This window comes from Callionymus lyra, chromosome 17, assembly GCF_982586985.1.
Source record: "Callionymus lyra chromosome 17, fCalLyr1.hap1.1, whole genome shotgun sequence".
In the NCBI taxonomy this organism is placed as follows: domain Eukaryota; kingdom Metazoa; phylum Chordata; class Actinopteri; order Syngnathiformes; family Callionymidae; genus Callionymus; species Callionymus lyra.
In genome coordinates this window covers 13,934,293-13,946,390 of record NC_141834.1, presented here as the reverse complement: position 1 = coordinate 13,946,390, position 12,098 = coordinate 13,934,293, and the positions used below count along the sequence as shown (strand labels likewise).

The 12,098-nt window shown below is 43.6% G+C and overlaps 2 protein-coding genes across 5 annotated transcripts; both read right to left on the bottom strand.

Moving 5' to 3' along the window:
* Positions 1-541: 541 nt before the first annotated feature.
* On the bottom strand, positions 542-8,825 carry cnot3a (CCR4-NOT transcription complex, subunit 3a). 4 transcript variants are annotated; one of them, XM_087812593.1, is made up of 18 exons: positions 8,685-8,825; positions 8,035-8,106; positions 7,311-7,378; positions 7,166-7,240; positions 6,999-7,088; positions 6,810-6,938; positions 6,626-6,721; positions 5,805-6,024; positions 5,586-5,719; positions 5,377-5,433; positions 4,208-5,129; positions 4,040-4,145; positions 3,839-3,995; positions 2,676-2,784; positions 2,407-2,599; positions 2,206-2,338; positions 1,998-2,123; positions 542-1,346 (listed from the first exon to the last, which is right to left on the bottom strand). In XM_087812593.1, exons 2-18 carry the CDS (start codon positions 8,057-8,059, stop codon positions 1,248-1,250), a joined length of 2,739 nt encoding a protein of 912 aa, XP_087668719.1. In that variant the 5' UTR covers positions 8,060-8,106; positions 8,685-8,825; the 3' UTR covers positions 542-1,247. The 4 variants fall into 4 exon arrangements, with proteins under 4 accessions (XP_087668719.1, XP_087668721.1, XP_087668720.1 ...); XM_087812595.1 differs by having other exon boundaries at positions 3,839-3,980; XM_087812594.1 differs by having other exon boundaries at positions 5,805-6,018.
* A 1,150-nt stretch (positions 8,826-9,975) lies between these two features.
* On the bottom strand, positions 9,976-12,085 carry tfpt (TCF3 (E2A) fusion partner). The gene is made up of 7 exons (XM_087812675.1): positions 11,926-12,085; positions 11,408-11,509; positions 11,109-11,231; positions 10,890-10,960; positions 10,738-10,807; positions 10,280-10,432; positions 9,976-10,215 (listed from the first exon to the last, which is right to left on the bottom strand). Exons 2-7 carry the CDS (start codon positions 11,507-11,509, stop codon positions 10,138-10,140), a joined length of 597 nt encoding a protein of 198 aa, XP_087668801.1. The 5' UTR covers positions 11,926-12,085; the 3' UTR covers positions 9,976-10,137.
* Between the last annotated feature and the right edge of the window lie 13 nt (positions 12,086-12,098).

Genomic DNA, 12,098 nt, shown 5'->3' with positions numbered 1-12,098 from the left:
ATCTTAAAACCTCGCCCGCCTCGACGAGAGCAGACAAGAGCTGACATTTTTTGTACAAGTGCAGCGAATCCAAGTCAGTCCGAGACCGACCCGGGTTCCTTCGTGTCCCAGCAGAGTCGTAGACCTGGATGTTGCTCTACGTGTAAACAGTTTCAGTGCACATTCACTGGGAGTGACCCCTGACCTGCAGCCTCAGGTCAGGGTGGTGGGTTCAACATCAACAGCAGAATAAAGTGAAACCGACTCAAACTCATGTAGATTTTTTTTAAAACGCCTAAAACATTTTTATTAAAAAAAAAGAGGGGGGGGGGATCCCGTGGTGGAATAATTTAGGTAAAAATCCAACAGGAACTTCTTTTTGTACACAGAGGAAGATGTGAATTCCTCAAGAGATGAAATTATGAACATCAGGGTTTATGAAATTCAAAACAGGTTAAAAAAAAAAGAAGAAAACTTTATTCGTCTGACAAAGAAAAGCGTGGATGTTGGACAGGTGAACTTAAACACACACCATCAGTAAAGAGAGGGAGTCAGAGACCAGTTCAATTGCATAGCAATTTAATCCATGTCCAATAAGGACTCTGTCCCTGTCACAGGGAGAGGCCCTGTGTGGTCACTCTAAAAATCAGCCCACTTGGTCGTCCGGAAGCGACTGACCGCCGCTCGCCAACAGTGACCGTCTTTAAACAGGCATCGTAGGTCTTAACAGAAGCCGTCTCTATACAGCGTCGTGATCCTCCACTCTCACTTCCCCGCGAGCCGCCACATGACAGGAAATACACTATGGGGTTGGGGGGGGGCAGTTTAATCAAGTCCGTGTTGTGAAGGCGTCCGGGCTCGGGTCGGTGGTACAGAGAATTCTTGTTGAATCGGAGGGAAAAGAAAAAAGAAAGAAAACATGAGAAACATGCACGGGGGAGGCTTCCTAACGCCACATACTGTGTGCACACAGACAGGCACGAACGCAAGATCTCCCGCGAGTCCTCTCGGCTCATGCAGCGCTGCTAGTTGAGCGGGCCCACGGGGCGTCAAGAGCGAGGCGCTGGATAAACGTCGAGGGCGTCGCCAGAGACGCAGCCTATACAGACACCAGCCTCCACTTTTTTTTTTTTTCTCGGAGAGGGTTTTTTTTTCTACTACACATCACAATCTCTATCCACAGTTTGGAGTTCAGTCTCGGAATGTCAACAGCAGTATGTTTTTTTTTTGTGTGTCTTTCTCTCTGTCCTCTCGCGACCCGTCGTCCGTCACTGCAGGTCTCTGTCCTCCAGGTACCTGTACTCGAAGGTGAACCCCTCCTTCTTCCGCTGGCCCCATTTCTCGTAGTCAAAGTAGATGTAAGTGCCCTGCAGGGGGAGAGGCTTCGTGAGCGACAGGATCCTTCACAACAAAACCCTCAAAAGGTTACACACGTCAATCCTGGTGAGATTATGTTTAGTTTCAGGGATCAATACCATTTGGTATTACTGGACTAAGACTTGGTAGCCCTTTTTGAATCAATATTAAATGTTATTACAATAGTTACCATTTTTCAATTTAATTAAAAAAGCTACAAATGATAAAACATTGAATTTAGATAATTTATTTTTAACTATTGTTCTTTTATATTAAACTGTGTAAAAAAAACAACAACATATTTTACTTTACGCAATAGCTTCCAATATGAACATTTTGAATTTAATAAAAGACCTTTTAATATATAAATATTTCATTTAATAAAAAATATAATTAAAGCTTAAACAAACAACATTTCTATAGCCATTATATATCTATAAACATCTTAAAAAAAAATCTGTCATAAAAAATGTATTTAAATAAACATAAATATTCTGATATAATTTCATAGTAAATATTACAGATTTTTCTGTTTTCTGTGCATCTTCTAGTAAACTTAGTCCTCAGTTGGTGAACGATTGTTAGGATCATTCATCTACTTTTTAACTTAATGTTTTAATCGTTTTCACGTTTAAGCTCAAGAATCATAGAGTTGAACAAACCTGCTCAAATTCATCAGTGATAGTTTTGGGCTCTTCGTGCCTCTGGAACCACATCATGTACTTGGTGTGAAACCTCCACGACTGTTTCTTCAGAGCCTTGGCCGACAGGTACTGAGCCTTCGTGCCCTGCAGGACACAAGAGGAGGGGTTTAGAACGAGCGGGGGGGCGGGTAGGGGGGGGGGGGTCTCGTCGGACCAGGATCTTCACCTCCAGATAGTAGAAGATGAAGAAGAGCGTCTCCGTGGACAGTCTCTGGTAGAACTCTATGGAGTCAGAGTGGTGCGGCGGGATCTGGTGGTGGAACGGCAAAGTGGGACACGGGTTCCTCATCAGGTATTGCCTGTGGGACAGAGGGGGGGTTAGAGGGCGTGCGAGGGGGGGGGGGTCATGAGGCAGGTCTCCGGTCACCTGATCCTCTCAGAGTCGGAGGGGTGTGGCATGTGCGTCCACGCCGCCTCCTGCATGGCCTGTTGGTAGAGCTGGTCTTTGGGGAGCGGGGTGGGGCCCAGCGGACACACCCCCAGGGTGGGCGGGATGCTGACCTCGGACACGGACTGCTGCGGCGCCGACGGCGTACCCGGAGCTGACGAGGAGAAGATGTCTGCGGGTAGAAAAACAGTTTGAGCGACGGGTTCGACGAAGACAGAACTTGGGGGGGAAAAAAAGGGATGTCTGACCATTCCGACCTCTGTCGGATATGTGCAGGTTGGACATCTCTCCGTCCAGACCCGAGACCAGAGCCGCTCGCTCCGCCATCGCCTTCAGTGAACTGAGCGGTTCAGGAGCCTGACGACACAAGTCAAGAGGGTTCCATGAAAACAAGTTGATGTTTAGTTTTAACCTCTGACGAGGAGAGTTTACGAAAACAGACACAATATATACATTATTTACTCTATACATGTCGAATGAAACCATACAGGTGCATGAATGATTCTATAGTCGACATATTATAAACCAGGGGTGGCCAACCTGGTCCTCAAAGCCGCAGTGGCTGCAGGTTTTTGTTCCAACCGATCCAGCCCAGTTTAACCAATGAGGTTTCAGCTGAAACAAGCAACACCAGACTGACAATCAACTGATTACACTCCTGACACCTGATTGGTGAAAAGGTGTCGTCTTGATTGGTTGGAACAAAAACCTGCACCCAACTACGGCTCTTTGAGGACCGGGTTGGCCCCCCCTGTTTTAAACGATTGTAACAGCAAGTATCCAGTCTTCTTTCAAGCTTAATTGTACATTTTTATTTTAGACATAAATATAAAATATTGGAAAATGTTATCATCCAAAAATCAGAAGAAAAAAAACCCATCAAAGAAAACTTAAGTCATGGTTGATGAAGCTTCAATACTGTTCTTTTATTTAAGGTCATAAAAATAGACGCAATCAGTTAAAATGAAGTGAACCCTCAACATATTACAGTTCCACCTTTGCTGCCTTGCTTTTTCCCCCAGATTATTTTTACATTATATTTACAGAACTACATACTACACTCGTCTTTTACTACTGTTCAAATAAATCACCCGTTTGTAACAGTGTGAACAAGTATAAGGCAACAACACTGTACCTAAATTATACATTTATATTTTCATGCCAAAAGTGATCGACAGCTGCGATTGATTGGCTGGGCGGCAAAGCATTATGGGATCTTTTCAGGTCACCTTCTCTGAGAGGGTTGTTCAGAGGGACGACACCTCATATGATGAGTTTCCAAGTACAAATAAAGTGTTGTTTACGTTAAGAAGTGAAAAATAAACATATTTTTTTTCGATGCCAGGGGTTTCAGAACGTAATAAACGAGGGACCCAGAGTCCCTGAAAAACTAGACCTCCCATTATCTCACCTTGTGGGCGTCGGATGCTTGCGTGTACGAGTGAGGTCCGTTGAGAAGACTCCCTCCGCCGGGCGTGCTGTCCGAGAACGAGGGCGACGGCGAGCTGGGCGGCAGCGTGATGGAGCTGATCAGACTCGGGCCGTTGTCCAGCCTGCGGCACAGAAACCTCGTGAGGAAATGTGAGGGAACCCTTGAGCGAGAAGGTCTTACTGTTGACTGGTGGAGGAGCTGAGCGACGACGGCTGGCTGCTCTGCGACTGGCTCGGCGTGCTCAGGGCGGACTCCGTGGAACTCTCCGCCACCACGGCACTATAGCCTGTGAGCAGGACCTCAGCGTTAGCGCAAGACACGTTAGCATCGGGAGAGATTGAGACGTACTTGTGCTTCCATTTTGCTTCAGTCCACTCGGGGGTCTGGCAGGAGCGGCGTTCACTCCTCCGACCACTCCCACGCCTCCTCCGTTTCCTCCCAGCATGCCGACCACTCCCGGTGGGGTGCTGACAGAACTCGGGGGCAGCTGCGACACACCCGTGCTGAGGTTTTGCCCGGGTACTAAACCCAAGATGCTGCTGCTCAGAGAGCTGTGGGCGGGACTGGTGCCCAGCAGGCCGAGACCCGTCCCCGCTCCGTTGGTGGTGACTCCACTGGAGCCGGAGGTCGTGATTGAAGTGCTGCTCTCCACTGAAATGCTGGACTGGCTGGTGCTGCTCAAACCCAGGCTGCCCGACGCCGCCGCCTGAGCATACGGTGCAGGCGTAGACCCCGAAATGAGGCCCGCCATGGTGTTGAGAGGAGTGGGGTGGATGCCCAGGCCTAGTCCCGACATTTGGTTGGCAGTGCTGGTCCCGGTCATGCCGACCTTGCTCAGTCCGAGACCCAGACTGAGTCCCAAACTGGACACTTGCGGGGACCCCGATGGCGGCTGAGACAGAGAGTTGATGGCGGACGATATGGGCGTGCTGGGCGTCGGGAGGGACGGGGTGATGGAGACCGGGAGGAGCAGCGGGTTGCTGGGCGGACTGGGGGTGTTGTTCGAAGGAGCCGATGGTTTGGTCAGAGGCGGCAGCTGCTGTAGGCTCTGAGACAGAGGTTGTTGCTGCTGCGCTTGCGCGGCCTGGTGTTGTTGGTGCTGCTGCACGGCGCTGCTGAAGCTTCCGATTAAACTGCTGCTGGTAGGAAGAGGCGGAATACCTCCGACCACACTCGCCATGGACACCAGGGACGAGGCCGAGGAGGAGCCCGAGGTGGTCGAGGAGGAGAAGGAGGAGAGCAAAGAGGGAGCGCCGTTCTTCACGGGCGACTGAAAGTGAAAGAGGAACGGCGATTCAAACGCGTCCTAAGTTCCGACTACTCGGCACAAAACGTGGAACGACAACAGTCAACAACAGAAATAAGCAAATATGTCAGAAGGTGATACGACCACGGTCCTTCAGACAGTCACTCGCTCTCTGTGCCTGGCAGGCACGTCGAGCCTCCGGGGTTCAGAGGTGGCGACCGTCACACTAAACTGTTCGTCTACTGACACAGCACGGATGAAAGACTCTCACCTGACTAACTTCACTGTCTGTCGACCGTCCCCTTTTCTTATCGTCCTCTGAGTTCTCCTATAGGAGGAGATACTTTGATGTGACAATCCACTTTGAAATGGTGCAGAGAAACTAGCCAGTGGATTATAAACACAGCGGGGACTTGCGGGAGTGTTAGGGGGGAAACATGGTGTTAGCGGTGATCAGGAGTTCAGGTGAGTTTGACTTACCGCAGTGCAAGTTGCCGGGGATGGAGGAATGGGCGAAGAGGACGTGGTGGAAGTGGGAGTGCTGCTGGAGTGAAGGTACATCTCGTCCTCAAGGTTGCCTTGACCTGACGGAGAGGTGGCGACTAATGCGGCTGCTAAGGAAGAAGAACCAACAGAAAAACACTCAGTACTCACAGAATTACCAGCAACAAGTGATCAGAAGATTCTGGGTCAACTCACGGATGTCTTCTAGGTCCAAGTCATCGTACAGGAACTCGTTCTCTTCGAAGTCCGGGTCTTGGGAGGAATCGATGTAGTACTCCACGTCTTCCTTGATCTTCTGGATTGAGTCCACTGGCACGGAGTCGTTGTCCAGCATCCGTAAGATGGTTTCCAACATGCGAATGTGAAACCTGTGTCGCTCGATTAATCGCTTGAGTTCGTCTATGCGATCCTGCTTCTGCAAAACAGCAGTCTTGAATGTTTGATGTCCTAGTTATTAGCTTGTCACACTAAACCATCCAAACACTGAAAACGAAACCTGTGAAGTTTGGTTTTTTCTTAAAGGAATATACCCCCCAACACTGTGTCACAGTAAAAACAAAAAAATTGTAATCACTCAGTCGTTTACCCAAACGATGTCCATCTGTAAATCTTCGAGAAACATTCTAAACAATAATTACCGTAAACTTTTGCTTCTTCAGTCTGAGGGATGTTTGCTACTGTAGCAGTTTCTGTGAAAACTCCCAGGAAAACTGAGGTTTACACCAAATATATTGTCAATAAAGTTATGTTTCACGTTATGAAATCACAATTTTTTGTGATGCTCGCCAAGTAGATCCTCCTCTCAAGTGAACCCTTTCACCAGACAATAGGGGAATGATTCTCTGAACAACTGCTAACTGCGTCTTGACACAATTACAGATTAGAAATCAACCTGCCAAAGAATGCGCTGCTTCTGGAAGAGTTTATGCCAATTTAAAAAAAAGAAACCACTGAAACATGAAGCAATTAAAAGAGAACTAGCATGTAAAGATATGTTCAGGAATAGAAAACACTACCTCCTTGTCACCCTTCTTCTTTTTCGTTTGGACAGAGAGAGACTCCACCTCGCTCTCAAACTGATCCACCTGCATATTTAATGTGTCTATCGTGTTCTTAAGAGAGAAAAAAGAAAGATTAATTAGAACGTATTCAAAAGATTCATCTTGCAAGTACCATTTCTACAAATAAAATCCATCTTACCGTTAGCCACTGCACCGTCTCCTCCTTTTCCCTCTGAGCTGGATCGACTTTCTGTGCAAGGCCTAAACCCTCTTTCGAGTACGCTTTTGTTTTTGTTTCCCGCTCCACCACTTTGAACCTCTCCATTTGCTAAAAACACAAGAATTCATATGAAAGTGTTTCTTTTCTGACAAACATAGAACAACCTACCGTCTCTATGAGTTTGCGATTTTCGACTAGCTGCCGTTTGTCTTTGATCTCGTTCGAGGCCAACCATGTTTTTATCTGATCTCTCAGTCGCTGGTGGTGAAAATAAACAATAAGTCATAAGAGTTTTCCAGCAATAATCTCTGTGAACAGAGACTTGAAAATCTCACCTGTAACTTTTTGATTTCTTTCTTGAGGTCAGCCTCGTATTTTTCCTTCTGGTTTGCATTAGCTGCATTATGGAGCTGAAATTAAGTCAATGTTAAATTACCAGCATCATGTGAGAACACAGTTAAAGAAGGAAAAGGCTTTTACCTTTTGCCAAATATCTTCAAACTGCTCTACACCTTCAGCCACTTTTTTCAAACATCGGTCGATCTCACCTTTGGAGATGAAAACACTCAGTTAGTCCTTGTTTTAGTAATTTCTGTTGCACAGAAGTGAGTTCATGTTTATCAAACAAATCAAAGTAAAGTGACACTGCTGCGAAAAATGTCAATACCCCGACAATTAGACTTCCATTGAAATCAGACTTGTGTGATGAACATAGCAGCTGTGAACTTTGTAAGTTTGAGGCAAACCATCTTCCCACCAAACAGAAGTTTGTGGGAAAATTCATCTCTAAAAAGTTCCTGTCTCTTATCACAGTCCCATCCGGCTTATGTGAGCAACTTTGGCACAAACTGTGTGTCAAACAACAAACTGCAGCTAACAATTTTCCCATGGACTGGTAAGTTTTAGTCCAGGAAGATCAATAGAAACATGCATTAAGTCAAATTACTTGTACATGCGAGTAAGCAACAACAACCAATGTGACGTTTCTGCAGAAAAACATTTAAGTTTTTAGCATTTAAGAAAGTGGATCATTTAAAATTAAATGTGACGTGATGCGTGTTCCATGGTAAACAAGACAAAAACAATGAGTTAGTTAAGAATTGTTATACTCGATCCACAGGCGAGGTTCATTGTCTTGCAGGCACAGAACACGTTGACTGGTGAAAGCAGTGCAACAATACATGACAACTGCACCAACACTTACCTTGAAGTTTTCTCTTGTCAGCCATGGCTCTGACTACGACACTGTCCACATTCCGTCTGTCACCAAGTGTATCTATGCATTTAAACACATCCAGTTAAACGAATAACACCTCGAACACAAAGTTAAAGTCATTTGAAAAATGATTTATAACGACTGAAAGTTACTATCGCCTGGTCGTAAACAGATGCTCGCAAACTGCCCGAGTGGCGCAAATACGGCTACAGAACAAACACCAGTGCGTTGTTAATATTTTATAAATACAATGGCTTTTGCTATTTTTCAACCGGTAAGCTTGACATAAGCTAAAGTTAGCCACATAGCCATGTAGCATCGACGCTAGCCAGCTGCCTAGCTCGTCCACCTCGCTCGATTACTAGCTGGCCTGTTTCAAAACAACTAGCAACGAGCAGAAGGGAAAGAGAACCATTCCACGAATGCATCGACGCCAGAGGATCAAGTGTGGCGTTTGTTCGATGCTCCATCTTTCCTCTTATCCACAACAATTGGATATGAGTTAAACCGTGACACAAGCTAACTGCTGCATAAAAAATGCTAGCTAACTACTCGGCTAACATGTTAGCCTCATTTAAGGAGAAAGAGAAATTGGGCATAAGCGTTTTTAAATATCCACCGCGGCTCACGACCAATACCTGTGGTATGCGCGTCCGTTTGTACTTTTCCCAGTTGCTACAGAAAGTAGTTCCCGAAAGTCTCCTTTACTTGAAGATTGTGTTTTCTTTTTCGTTGAAGCTCGCTCAGTAATGTAGCTGAAGATGGACGCTAGCTCGGAGTCCACCTCTGCGTAGTGATCCCACCCTAATTCCGTTTCACGAGATCTGATTGGCCGAGCGGCACGTCTGTCATCGGGAGACATCCGCCGCTATTAAAAATCCTCCATTGGCGCTGCTGTGATATTATTTATGAGCAAGTCGTCAAAATGGGTCTAATGTGAAGATGTTTAATTGAAATCCCGATTATTTATTAATAATATATTGTGAGTCCCACCTTTTCCTTTACATCACTTTGAGAAAAAGTTTTTAAACAATCGTGCAAATGTCTTGTTTTTAATACATCAGTCACGTACAATCGTCGAGCTTTTTAACTAGAATTATTTTTAGTTGAAGTCAAACAAACTGTAAACTTCGAACCATTAGCACGTGTTTCTTTACCTCAGGGGCCACATTTTATTCACTGGCTGTAGCGAGGGGCCATCAAGCTAAAATAAACGAAGCAAAAGTATTGCAAGCAAGTTAAATATAACAAAATTACAATTTTAATGTACTTTATTCAACTTTTCTTTTATCTTATATAAAACCACATTTCTTCCTTTTATCTTAAGAATTAATTACATATTTTGAAGGAGCAATAAATACTTATTAAATGACTAAAGAAGAGGACAAAAGTCCTAAACAAAAAATTCAATTTTCATAATTAGAGACTAGCAATGAATAATAAACAATAAAATTAGTTTGTTTCTATGTGATCTTTGACATCATGAGGGCCACATAAATATAGTCGAAGGGCCGGATTTGGCATATAAGATAAAGACATAAAACGTTAGATTACCAATCCAAGAAATATAATAATGCTCAATAACAAATAAATCTAATTTGATTATTTACATCTAAATAAACTAAGCAAGTCAAACAGTCTTTTAAATCGACCAATATATTACCTTAACAAACCATGAGAACACATTTAAACCATCATTTACACGGAAATGTTGTCTGAGTTTCTGTTACTTCAGTCAAATATCTGGACATATTAGCCTTTTTTAGAATTTTAAGACAACCAACCATAGATTATTCAAGATAAATACAAATATATGTATAATATACAAACGACACCAGGAACTCTCATCAAGTATAATTCCTCAAGAGATAAAAGTTTGGTAACTAACATAAAACAAATGACTTACAAAACAAAGACGTCAACAAAAAATTGAAAATTATTTTGTTTTACTTTCATATGATTCAAGACATTTTATGGAAAAATAAAACTAAAATAATTAATAAAACGAAACAGAAAAGTAGAAATATTTTCAATCTGTCCACACATTCAGTAAAACTGGCTTTATGTTCACATTTTGAGGTCAGAAGGAGGTCAGTGTGACAGAGAGGCTGGACTGGGCATGTCTCCAAACTTGGTCTCTGCCAGCACCGACGCGCCAACCTCCGTCTGCTGTTAAAAGAGACGGATTCAGTTATAATTTAAAATCTTCAGAAATGAGAGACTCGGATCATACCGGTGGATCTTTCTCCTTTTCCAGTCGAGGACCGCGGTGCCGTTTCTTCTTGGGAGCCGGATGAAAACTGGACGACGAGGTAGAACCGGACACTCCGTTGAGCCGATCGTCTTCCACTGTAGACGCTGGATCTAAAAGTCCTGCTGGTTCTTCCTGTAAGACACACAAAAATGTTATTAAGTCACAACCATCTCACACAAAATGATGCAAGTACCGTTGGCACATGTTGAAGGACTGGGACTAAAGTAAACAAGTTAATTCAAAATTACACTCACAATGTAAATTTAAAACAGAGGAAGATGCACATGATGCTACTTCAAGATTCTTGAGTCAATTAAATTTGATGATTTGAATTTGATGTTTGAATAGTTAGTTTGAATAGTTAGTTACCGCTTTGGTTTACCAAAAAATAAATAAAATCAATGTTTCAATGTTTAAAAACTTTAAAATAATCTTACCTCGAGAAGGATGGTGAGCTGCGCGTTTCTATAGTCATCGCCGTGAGCGTCGAGGGTTTTCATGAGAAACCTAATCATGTGACATGTTAAGATGTTTAGAAGAAACAACATCTATGGATAAAAAGCAAATGGAGGAGCGAGAGCATTCCTACCGCCTCTCCTTTTTCTGGCGTCGTGTTATTCTCTGTATCTGATGAAGGCGACCCAGGATCTTCTGATTCACCTGGTCAACAACAAAGATTAAAAAAAGCTAAAATCAAATATTTTCATACATTGAATGAGTTCAAACGAGCACATAAATGAATAACTAAATTTCAAATAGAAGGAACTCGCTCAAACAGTGATTTGGAATATTTTAAATCTTAACACACCTGCTCGATTTCTTTGCACCTCTTATTGAGAGCCAAGTATTTCCCCTTGTCGAGCGCTAGTCTCTCTTCATCCTCTTGCGTGTTACTCTCCAGAAGCTCACTACCCGCAGGACCCAGTTCCACCTGTGGACCGTGAACACTTGTTACTGGACACAGAACACACAAGGACACGGTACAGACAGCATTAAAACTGTGAAAAGTTTTAAAGGTTAAGAAAATTACAAAAAGGTCTTAAAGCACTACAAACTACACAAGTAAAACATTTAGTTCATTTTAATATAAAAACAGTATCACTCTACCTCCCCGGCGTCCAGCTCCACATCATCTGGCTCCAGCTCTGCCTCCAGGATGTGACCCCCGAAGAGAGGCGGGAGAGCCAAACCAGAGAAATCCTCCATCATCTGAAGGGAAAAGAAGATAACAGACTGTTGAAATAAAATGATTAAGATGCTTTAACACGACTACAGATTATCTAGTCATCAACCATCAGAGGTGAACGAAAGGTTAGAATTTGAGATATTAGCTTTGAATTACATTAGCCCAACACGTGGTGTTCGTTTAGCATGCAAGAGTCTATGTTTTAACTTTTTTTTAGATTTGATCAAACTTAAGCGGATCCATGACTTGACTGATGCTAAAAGAACTAAACCACAGGGATATAAATGAGGTTGAATGAAACACAAACGGATTCTCGTTTCCATTCGCATCGCCTTGAACATACTTGAAATACTGATAAGTAAAAGTCAAATGTCTGCCACATTCTATAGTTAACGTGTAATAAATGTTGTTAAATCCGTAAATGGATCCATATACTCACGGTGAGCAAACGTGTTCCGTCGTCAACGAACCTACAAAGATGACTATTTTTGAAGTCTACAAAAAGTCCATATTAACTCAAAACCATAGTAAACACAGACTCGATGTAAGCGCGACATACGTTGTTTTTTGATAATACGAACTGTTTACATGCGACGCACGCAGGAATTATAC

Bases quoted from the DNA above. Each gene is read 5' to 3' on its own strand.
- tfpt (XM_087812675.1), bottom strand. From the start codon at position 11,509: ATGATGGAGGATTTCTCTGGTTTGGCTCTCCCGCCTCTCTTCGGGGGT. The intron at 10,808-10,889 runs GTAGGAATGCTC...TCACATGATTAG, and splicing joins CGCCAGAAAAAGGAGAGGCG to GTTTCTCATGAAAACCCTCG. The intron at 10,433-10,737 runs GTAAGATTATTT...TGTGTCTTACAG, and splicing joins AGCTCACCATCCTTCTCGAG to GAAGAACCAGCAGGACTTTT.
- cnot3a (XM_087812593.1), bottom strand. From the start codon at position 8,059: ATGGCTGACAAGAGAAAACTTCAAG. The intron at 6,025-6,625 runs GTAGTGTTTTCT...GCTGTTTTGCAG, and splicing joins AGAAGAAGGGTGACAAGGAG to AAGCAGGATCGCATAGACGA. The intron at 2,339-2,406 runs GTGACCGGAGAC...TCTGTCCCACAG, and splicing joins TCCGACTCTGAGAGGATCAG to GCAATACCTGATGAGGAACC.